At 26.3% G+C, this 11,033-nt stretch overlaps 2 protein-coding genes across 3 annotated transcripts in view; both read right to left on the bottom strand.

The window, feature by feature from the left end:
* Nucleotides 1–3,495, bottom strand: part of LOC108685717 (heparan-alpha-glucosaminide N-acetyltransferase) — a 7,768-nt gene extending 4,273 nt beyond the window's left edge. Inside the window, exons 1-4 of the mRNA XM_018190662.1 lie at nucleotides 3,236–3,495; nucleotides 2,184–2,320; nucleotides 1,594–1,721; nucleotides 487–602 (exon numbers count right to left, since the gene is read on the bottom strand). Of these exons, the coding sequence (XP_018046151.1) occupies nucleotides 487–602; nucleotides 1,594–1,721; nucleotides 2,184–2,320; nucleotides 3,236–3,245 (391 nt within the window). The 5' untranslated portion in view covers nucleotides 3,246–3,495. The remainder of the gene's footprint in view (nucleotides 1–486; nucleotides 603–1,593; nucleotides 1,722–2,183; nucleotides 2,321–3,235) is intronic.
* A 1,326-nt stretch (nucleotides 3,496–4,821) lies between these two features.
* LOC108685716 (protein transport protein Sec24C) lies at nucleotides 4,822–10,133 on the bottom strand. 2 transcript variants are annotated; one of them, XM_018190660.1, is made up of 15 exons: nucleotides 10,060–10,133; nucleotides 8,843–9,538; nucleotides 8,642–8,758; nucleotides 8,381–8,560; nucleotides 8,106–8,301; nucleotides 7,919–8,034; nucleotides 7,282–7,692; nucleotides 6,981–7,107; nucleotides 6,756–6,916; nucleotides 6,446–6,625; nucleotides 6,104–6,305; nucleotides 5,808–6,002; nucleotides 5,535–5,726; nucleotides 5,045–5,235; nucleotides 4,822–4,965 (listed from the first exon to the last, which is right to left on the bottom strand). In XM_018190660.1, the coding sequence occupies exons 2-15, from the start codon at nucleotides 9,536–9,538 to the stop codon at nucleotides 4,822–4,824; spliced, it is 3,108 nt and encodes a 1,035-aa protein (XP_018046149.1). In that variant the 5' UTR covers nucleotides 10,060–10,133. The 2 variants fall into 2 exon arrangements, with proteins under 2 accessions (XP_018046149.1, XP_018046150.1); XM_018190661.1 differs by having other exon boundaries at nucleotides 10,002–10,073.
* Nucleotides 10,134–11,033: the final 900 nt, after the last annotated feature.

Raw genomic sequence — 11,033 nt, 5'->3', positions numbered from 1 at the left:
TTAAATTTATTTTTTATGTTTCAAAATTTATATTTGAAAAACGATATATAAGAACATTAATATTTTAAAGTATAACAGTCAAAATTTTTTGTATTCTTTTTTGTATTCTTGTTAATTAGTACAGAATAAAAACGATACCTTCAAAATTTAAAATTATAATTTAGAATTATAATCAGAAAATATAAAAGATAAAATAAAATATAAAAGATTATATTTTATTATAATCTTAATCGATTTTTTAAGTGATCATTGTAATTCTATATTCAATAATTATCTTTTTAATATTATTGATATCTTGATATCAGATAATATCTTTATGCAGTTATCAAGTTCAACAAACAAAATGATAATTTCACTAGTATAAGATATGTTTTATCAATTGATATCTTATATTTATACGTTCAAAATGTATAATTCTTAATGTCATATGACATTTCTATAATCATCTCAAGATTTAATCAAACATAGAAATGTTTAGATACATACCTGTGTATGGATATGTTGGATTCTTTATAGTTTTAAAATTGCAGTTGTTATTTTGTACTGCCAATTCATATAAACCATATTGCCCTAAATGCAGCATCAGTTCACAAACAATATTGCTAAAAGATAAGATTTGAAAAATATTAATTAAAATAAGATAAAACAATGCATTGGGAAAATAAACATCTTTATAAAATGTTTAAATACAAGGTTTTAACTTATAATAATTGGATATAATACGTTGTATAAAAAACAATCTTTTTAAATTTATTTTTTCTTAATATTGATTTATTTTATAATATAAATTTTATTATGTATTTACTGTATATGACAGTATTAATGTGAACTCATTGAAAATTAAATATTTTACGAATTATTTCATCTTTTCATTGAAAAATATATAATGTCAGAATAAAATATTTCATAAGCTATTATGATATTTTTTACAATTGAAATATTTTTAAATGTGGAATGATTAGAAAAATCAAAATACGAAGAAAATTATGACATTGCATCTAAAACAATGCTAATAATGTTAAAAATCATTAATCAAAAATTGCATGTTCTAAAAAATTTAGCGCATAATATTTTGTTTTTAAAACTGAATCTAAAACTTTTATCTTTTAAATGAGAAACAATTTTGAATTTTTATTTGGAATAATATGTCAAAGTTAAAACGGCACATAGATAGATATGTATATGTGTATATTTTAAATATTGTATGAAAATTATATAGGTATATTTTTTATTAATAAAATGTCTTATAATAATTTTTCTTCTTTGAAATTTACAAAAATTTCTGACACTTTTTAAACTTCTTTACATTTTATAAGTTCTTTTTAAAATTTTTCTAATTCATATAAAAATTATAAAATTTTCTAAAAAATTATAAAATTATTGTATAAAATTGTACGATTTTTGTAAAATTATATAAGAATTATATAAGAATTTTAGAAAAATTCCCATCAGAGATACATATGTACGTCTTTTATTAATAAAATTTATTCGGAAAAAACGCAATATATATAAAATAAATATTGATTTAAGTAACTGACTTAAATAATTAAAACAAATAACTAAATAAATAATTAATTTACATAATAAGTTTACCTTGTAATTTTGGAAGATACATATTCCTCACTTCCATTATTGTTTAATATTCTCCATTTTAATGTTTCAATCGTACTGAATTTTAGACTGATATTGTTTGAAATCTGCGCTATTCGTTTATACGGACACTAAAAAAAATATAACGAAAAGTATATAAGTTTATAGGCGCATAATAATTGATATATTTTTTATATATAAGTTATTATACGCTTATAAAATAAACTATCTAAAAAGATAGAATTTGTGTTGCACACGAAATCTATTTAAAAATTATTTATCAATCAGTCTACTCTGCTTTTTCTTTGGCAATTTTATTTTAAATTAGTATTCTATTATATTGCAATATTGCTCAAATATTGCTGAATTTAATGAAATTCTATAAAATTTTTCAATATATCACGAATCGTAATGTATTAATAAGAACTGCTTAAATTTTTCTTTTTATCTTTTATTGCACGATTTTATTACTGTTATAAATTACTATTAAAAATTTAATATCAATCACGAAATAATATGATTATCTATTATATCAGATAAATTGATAAAATATTTAAAAAATTATATATATAAAATATTATAATTATACTTACTAATAAACAATCCATAGAAAGCGAATACAGCCACTTATTAAAATTTTCATTGTCATCAGATATCACATTTACGCAGGCTTCGTCAAACTTTACACGATCGTAAGAGCAATTAAATTTGTCCATTATTAATATCTTTACTAAAATAAGACTGTATTTAAATTGCAATAAGATGCGTATTTTTAATTGATAGAAACACGTTTAGACGATTGACATATTTAATATCAAAATTCTCCTGACATCTGTTTCCTTTACAATATGAATGATCTCAAATAAATGTTACATCGTTGAAAATCTTACGAGGTCGGTATTATTTTTCCTTATATTTATGCAATAATTGATGAGGCTCAAGGCTTTCCTTATATTTATCAATAATTTATGAGGCTTTACACGATAATAGTAGCAAGTAGCGAGTAGCTGACTGAGGTATAACAGAATGACTTTTCTTAATAATATCGCAGAATATCAGAATTGCGATTACATCAAGTGCTAAACACGAACGACTGAAGAGTGAAAGTGAAGACCTACATTAATCACTAACACTGTTGCATATGAGCGTATCCTTTTAGCAAAAGTAAGAAAATATATTGAGGACAAATCAATTATAAAATAATTAAAGAATATAGTTCCCTTAATTCGTCCATTTATTTTAGGGAAAGCTTGTACAATATATTGCATGTTTCTTACTAAATTTTTTAATATTAAAAGATATATTAAAATTATGTTAGTTTAGATATTTATGCAAATTGTTATGGAGGATTAAATCAATTCCTTTTTTCGCATATGTGCGTGTACAATACGATCATTTTTGAAGAATTTAATTTTTTTAAATGTAATGTAATTATTAATATATAAATTTGATATATATCTTGCATTCTATGACGATGCTACCTATTGTGTGTGTTTCGTGTATGTAATATATAAATAAGCCAAAATGATTGAAATACAACGTAATTATTAGAAATTTATAATATTATTTCGATAATTTATTAGCCAATCATTATAAATTATTTTCTCTTTCATCTATTTCGTTATAGTAATTACAATTCACTTACTTTTATCCATTTAATTTATAGTTAGAAACAAAGATTCAACTTTTCTTCTTGTAAATACTTTTTGTAAATACAGTGTCATAATCAGTCTGTTGCCGTCACATTGCCATAAAAATAATAGTGACGCACCAACAATTTATTAGTTATCGTCATGTTGCCAGTAACATACCATACTAATATTTCTGACAGCTTGCTTTTAAAATTCCATCAACTAAATATTTGTAATCATAATCATTCATGCTGCTTAGTAATATGATAAGATACTTGATATGATGACGACAACTAGATAATAACTATTTAATTCAGCGAATTAAATCTAGTTTGCTCGATTAATCACGCTTAGTTATTTGGGTTATCTTAAATGATTGTATAATATTATTGTATAATATTTAACTGATATTATTAACAAAACTAACACAAATATTAATTGACATATAAGTTTGTAGTTTAATATACTTTATTAACGTAATAACATTAATGATCTAAAGTATAAAGTAATACAATTTTATAGATACTTATGTGTTTTTCTGTACGTCTGAAAGATGTAACATAGCTATATTTCTTCGTACGATATCTGTCGGAATGATCAATTGTGTTCTTTTAAATCTGTTTGCCAGTTTGTGTATACATATTTGTTTAAGGTGAAACAAGTTTAAAATAATATTGACGAAAAGCACATATGTATTCATTTCAAAGTTTTTAAGTTTTTTAAATTCTATTTTGATAAATGAAAACTTAATTACCAAACAATCTCTTCTATCAAAAGTTTTGAATAATGCTAATTAACATATTAACAGTCATTCTAACGATTATTTAAATATCTATCAAAGTACATAAAATTAAAAAATATATAAATATTAACTTTTGTAATCATAATTTACTGAAATATATATATATATATATATATATATATAAAATTTATTTTGTGACATTACTTTATAAAATACATAATTATAAATTATTTTTTCTTTCGAGAGAAAATAATTATGTATTATTATATTTACTAAGAAAAGAATACATTTGTTCCTTTCTCTCTTCCAAATTTACGAACACATTATCTCTCCTCACACAGCACACATACACACGTACGTATGTGCGCATAATATACGTATACATATACACAATAGTCTATTAGGGCACCTTGCATATCTTTATTATTTTAAATAGAAAAAAATTGAAAAGTTTTATAATATCAAAACACTGTAATGTAATAGCAATACTTTCAATGCAGAGACAGGAGATGACTATTGATACCTTATTAATTTTTTATCTTATTTTTATTTTAATATTTTTATAAGTAGAATGTTTGTGTTAACCGTGCACAGCAAAAGTATTACCTTTATATGTGCCTATTCATAACTACAAAATGTTATAGCTTCAATTTTTTTCTATTCAAAATAGTAAATCATTTCATGTGCGTGTGTATGTTGTCTGTGTAACACTTAATGCAAGTTTGGATGCACACAAAAATACAATGATCGAGTACAAAGCCTTGCTTGAATTTCTTTAGGCAATGAGATAACAAATTATCGATGCGAAATAGCCAGAGTTCGAATACAAGCTCTAGCTATGAGTACTTAAAAAATTATTTATTGACTAAGAAGTGTTCTTATTTCTTTGTGCATGTGACATAGGAAATCAACGTAGCTAGGACTTCCATCATTTCCTCTATCTTCAACTAAGAAATGGCGTAGAACCATTTCCAATTTTTCACGTTGTCTCACTATCGTTAACTATAACAAAGAAATAGAATTATTTCATGATCCAGTATAATCTATTTATGCATTATATGTAGTATAGTAAGTTATTTACTTTTACACAATGATGTCTCTCGGCGCGTATTCGATTGATAATGTTTGTGATTCTATTATTTAAAGGAGTGTCCAAGATCGGCAACGCACGATCTGTATCGACTTGAACCACCGAAGGTACGCCGAAGACACTCTGTACCCATTGAGAAGAAAGTGCCGTGCCCAACCATAAGAACATATGGATCGTATTTTCTGCAAAATAAAACGTAAAATATATAAAATAATATTAATATTGTTCGTCATATTTCAAAAATAAGCTGTAACAATTACAAGTTTTTGAAATATTAGAGTAGTACAGTATGATAGTATTTTAAAAATCGAAATTGTGTGTTGAGTATAAAAAGATACTGTAGAAAATAATTATATTCTTTTTATTTAAAAATAGAGATTTTGTTAAATTATTTATAATCTTTTGTTATAATGATTTATAATCTATTGTTTAATATTTTTGATTACGTATATATGTTCATCAATGTTTTATATAATTTTACCGAGTAAATAAGCGCCATCATCTGTAAATTTATCGATAGAACAACGTAACATTGGAGGCAGTTCCGTATCCTGAGGATCAACGTTATGTAAAGGAAGTAATCTGGGATAAGTATATGCAACTGATAGAGGAATAGGCATTGTTGCAACTGCTTGCATTACATAAGATTTATCATCAATGGCCATATCAGCTCCTAAAATGAAAATAAATAAATAAATACAATGATAAATAAATATATTAGCTGAATATATGTCCATATAGAATATATTTTTACCTCCTGATAATGCATCGCTTTTTAATAAACAGTTTACATAAAGTGGAAGTAATTTCATACATTCTGGCAAGATTAATTGCCCAGCACTAGATGGTGTTGCGCAATGTTTTCGATATACAGCCAATATATTTGCGCATCGTGCAATCAAGTTATCTTTCACCGTTTTTGGAGTAGATTCCAATAATTTAAAAACACCTATATAAAAAGTATCACATGTTATTGTTAATATATACAATCATGTTATTATTTAAATAAATATTATTTTTATAATCATATGACACTTTTAATTTTCTTACTTTGCTTAGAAAAGTAATTTATTATGGCATCCAAATCGCATGCGCGATACAAATCGACCATTTGAGATGAGGTTTTCAAGCTCAAGTTTATGATTCGCAATCTTCTTATACCACTGCAAGAAGTATACAGCAAAGCCACTTGAATATACACACCTTCTTCTTCCGTTAATTTGTCATCATGTTTAATTTCTATTCCAATAGCCTTAAAAATAAAAATTTTAAAAAGATTAGATAATTAAGTAAAATAAAATTAAAGCAGATAAATAACTGTGTTTGTTCTAGACTGTTGTAACACACAACGTAATTCTATAAAATTAACTAATTATGAGATAACTAATATACCTTATCGCAGTCTATACTGCCTAATTCCATATCTGTTGTATTAGACATAAAGTAATGTCCGTAGAAATCGGTTGCTCTAACACCTGTTGATGTACGTACTCGCATAACAGCATCAAAAGCAATTGGTCTACTAATGTTATTAATAATATCTGAAATTAATCTTTCACCATCGATATCAGCCTGGAATAGAAATTCCTAGACTATATTTCTGAATATTTTGTTTCATAAAGCAAAGCATATTAAAAATATATTTTACATAGAATCTTTTAATAAATTTGATAAATATTTATATACATTTTGAACAGCTCACCTGGAAATAAGTATATTTATAAATTTCTCCTCCAGTAAGACGACAAATTTGACCAATTGTTGCTATATCTACATATGAATTATTAAAGATAAATAAATCTACACTACAACCTGCACCGACACATTCCTGGCCCAAATTATTATAGATATTGTTCTGCGGAGCTGTGAAAAATAAAATGGTTTACAAAAGTTACAAATCATTCTCTAAATGCTGTAAAATACATACCTAATACCGTTTTTTCTTTGTCTGTTCCAAGTACTTTACGATCGTCACGGTTTTTCAGTTTCCCAGGTGCTTCGGCAATTGGTAAAGATGAATGGAATATTAATAATTTACCTGCACGTTCTGATGCCTGAAATCATAATTATGTTTTATGATAATAATCAATATAAACAAAATTATGTATAATTTCACTGAACCTCACTGAATGGATTTATACTTGATCACTGACGAGAAAAAAATTTATCTACACACTTTTTGTTTTCTTTACAAATTATACATATAACTGCACTGTTAATTTAAATACCTTTAATGCTTCTAATCCAGCTTGTATGGCAGGAGCAAGAATCGTTTCTGTCTCTCGAGTGTCTGCAAACATTTGAGGAATCTGTGTCATAAGGCTGTCGATAACTGTCTCACTCTCTTCGATGTCGCATAAAAATCCATCTAACAGTGGCATAAATACATCTTGAATATCTCCAACAACCATCATTTGTGGTTGAGCAAGACAAGAATTGATGTTATAAAAATGCACAGTATTATTATATGTTATAAAGCCAACTTTCATGTTGCTTTTGGTTTGTCCATCATCAATAGGTAAATTTTTTATTATAGATTTCATCTTTGTACATAATAAGTTTACTAATCCCGATTTAACTGTATTGTACGATACATCAATTATGAACACAATGGCTGGTGATTTTGGAAATATGTTGTCCTGCAAAAAGAATAAACGTATGGAAATTAATAAATTAAATATACATAAATTAATAAATTATATACATATAAATTTATAATTTTAACAATAGATAAATTTAGATAAATAATTTCAATTTTTATTTTGCTTTCTAACTTTCTAAAATATTGAATTTAATTATTTACTAATATATTGTAAAATTTAAAAATAATTTTATTGAATGATTAAATATATTGAATTAATTTACCCTGCAATAATCTTTTGTGGCTATATATTCAAATGTACCCAACGTTAATTCAGGTCTCTCATAACGATCCAAGCGTTGACCTGTGTGGTCTAAGTGTTGGAAATATTCATTTGGAACTAAACATAGATATAAATATTTAATGCAAAAACAAATTGTGAATGCACAATAATTCTTAATTAATTGTTACCTTCTGTAGTTGCTTTACAAAACATGCATTGAAATCTTCGGCCAGCATCAATAAATTGCATAAATGGACACATGTAAGCTTTACAACGTACACAACGTACTGGTCCAATTTCACCCATATCTACAATTGGTGGTTCAAATTCTCCTTTCACAATCCGAGCCATTGGACTTATCACAAGTCCAAAAGGAATATTAGTCTGTGTAAGATACAAATGTATCAAAAAAATGTGAAACAAAATAATAAACTGATTCTTAGTTCATTCTATTCCAATATACCTGCTTTATAAGATCAGCAGTAGTGGGTACATTATACATAGTGGATCTGATGTATCTGGGAGAAGCATTTCCTTGATCTTGAGTTACAAAATTTGTCGTCACCAAAGGTGGTGCCAGACCTTTCTGATTTGTTATAAATACTCCACGTCTTATACTTTGATCATCTTGTATTACTTGAATCTGGATTGAAGACAGTTTGATTTGAGATAATAAATAATATCGGCATATATATAAAATAAGTTGAAAAAATTAAATCCATACTGGACTTGGCATTTGTTCTGGATCAAGCCGTCTAGTATGTTGAGGTTGCAATCCTGGTTGATATCCTGTAGCATTTGGTGTACTTTGATATAGATTTCTTTGATTATTATACATATCCTATAAAAGAAAAACGATTGTCATTCTTTTTTATATAAAAGGTCTTAATTAACTCTTAAAATAGCAAATTTTTTAAATATATACCATTTGGTTAGGATATCCTGGTTGCTGATACGTTGGTTGAAAGCCTGAAGTGATACCAGGTGATGCACGATTCATTCCTAAAGGACTGGATAAATTTTGTCCTGGTAATGGAGGCATGGTAGTAGAGCCATATTGTCTTTGTCCAGGCTGTATTAAACCTGATCCTACAGCATTCGCTGTAGTTTGACCCGGCATTGGAGGCATAGTTGGTAAATATTGCTTTTGTCGAACTTGAGAATAATTGGATCCTGGAGGACTTGCTATAGAATGTCCCATTGTTGAAAGAGAAGGAGCAAATTGTGATGAATCAGACACTGGATCTGTTGGGGGTGCTACAATTTGTGGTGGTAATGGTGGTGCAGAATTATATGGTGCTATTCCAGACTGATGTAGGCTAGCGTTTGGAAGATTAGTTCCATGAGCTTGATAACCCATAGAAGCTTGCCCATGTCCAAGAGGAGGTCCTGTAGGTAAGCGTGAAGATATTTGAGAACCAGGAATACCTGTTACTGGAGGACTCATTATTTGAGAGCGATCCCCTCCAGGTGGTGTCGACAGTAACGGAGAATGCATTTGTGAATTTGATAAATTCTGTTCTCCCACAATCGGCTGCTTTAAAAAGTTTTGTTGATTGTTTATTGGAGGCACAGACGCAGCGTATGGATGCTGCCTTCCTATTTCTGGAATATGCTGCATCTGTTATAACAAAATTTATTACAAATATAAATTCCAAGTATATTGAAAATATATTACTTATGATATGCTATGATATAAATATCTCATTTATATAAGAATAGTACAAAGAAAGTTAGAAAAAAAATACTAATACAACATACAATATTACAAGTTTTATTATTATCTATAATTGTTAATGTACATATATAAAATATACATAACAGATAAGAAATGCTGACAAGACAGTTGAAATAAATAAAATAAAATAAAAATTTAACATGTTCAAAAAGTGAAAGGTAACCTACATGAACAAAAATGTCATATTTGTTTTTAATATAGGTTTTAATATAGGTATAAAATGTGAACATGTTCTATGCATACGCGTAATGTAAATTCTCATTTAAATAGAACGTAAAGTATAAAATTAAATAATAGCAACTAGAAATAAATGCATATGCGACGTTTTAAACCCCAAAATTATTACATGTGGAAACACCAATATCCTTTGCAACAATTATCTTAAATATACGCGATGTACGTACGTTATTTCGTAAAATATATTTTAAACTGAATCATAACAATTCTAATATTGCGGAAAATGTTTACACACGAAATGTATAAGAAATGTACGCGAATGTAACTTGATGTAACTGTCCACTGGATGTGACTGCTGCCGATGCCACGTAAGGCGGCATTGCGCATGCGTCTAATACACGCTGACAAGACACGTCATGCTACAATTTGGACCATTAAAATTTGATATAAAAAAATAAACACACGATATATTTAACGTGTGAATAATAATATAATTTTTTTCAGATTTATAAATTATCTATATACATCAAACGTATTCATTAAATCATAATAATTATTAATAAAAGCAAATTTAGACTGTTTCTGATGTCTAATGTAGAAATAATACGCGGGCGACATTTAAATCTCTATAATAAAAGATTTTTCTATATTCGTTCAAATTTCTCTTTCGATTTGAATTAATTTTACTTAATTTTAACCGACTATATGACACACGGTATTTCTCGATGCATATATCTGCATATATTTTATCTAATATTTGATAAATCTAATATTTCTAGTAAATTATTAGAAATTTTCTCACTCAATGTAAAAAAATAAAAAATACCTCGGAACTGATATTTAAAACTTATCTTTAATATAAATCCGATAGATTTTAAAAAGACATTAATTTCTGTCATAATTATAATTTCAAATCTTAATATATTTTTACTTACTTATATCTTTGTTACATGTTATCTGAATATAATAATTTAAAATTAAATCTTCTTTAACAATAAAGAAATAAAGATTGAAAAAAATCGCTCGATCTATATAATTTATATAGTGACATTAAATCACATATGAGAAAATGTTTCCATAAATATTGTAATATATAAAGAATACAAATAAACGCGATATTTCATCATTTATTATGTAAAAATTATTTTATCAAGAATATTAATGAAATTTAAAAGAAACTTAAATTATTTTAATTATTTTA

Source organism: Atta colombica, unplaced genomic scaffold (genome assembly GCF_001594045.1).
Source record: "Atta colombica isolate Treedump-2 unplaced genomic scaffold, Acol1.0 scaffold155, whole genome shotgun sequence".
NCBI classification, from domain to species: Eukaryota; Metazoa; Arthropoda; class Insecta; order Hymenoptera; family Formicidae; genus Atta; species Atta colombica.
The sequence above is the reverse complement of the archived record's forward strand: the minus strand, read 5'-3'. Positions and strand labels throughout refer to the sequence as shown.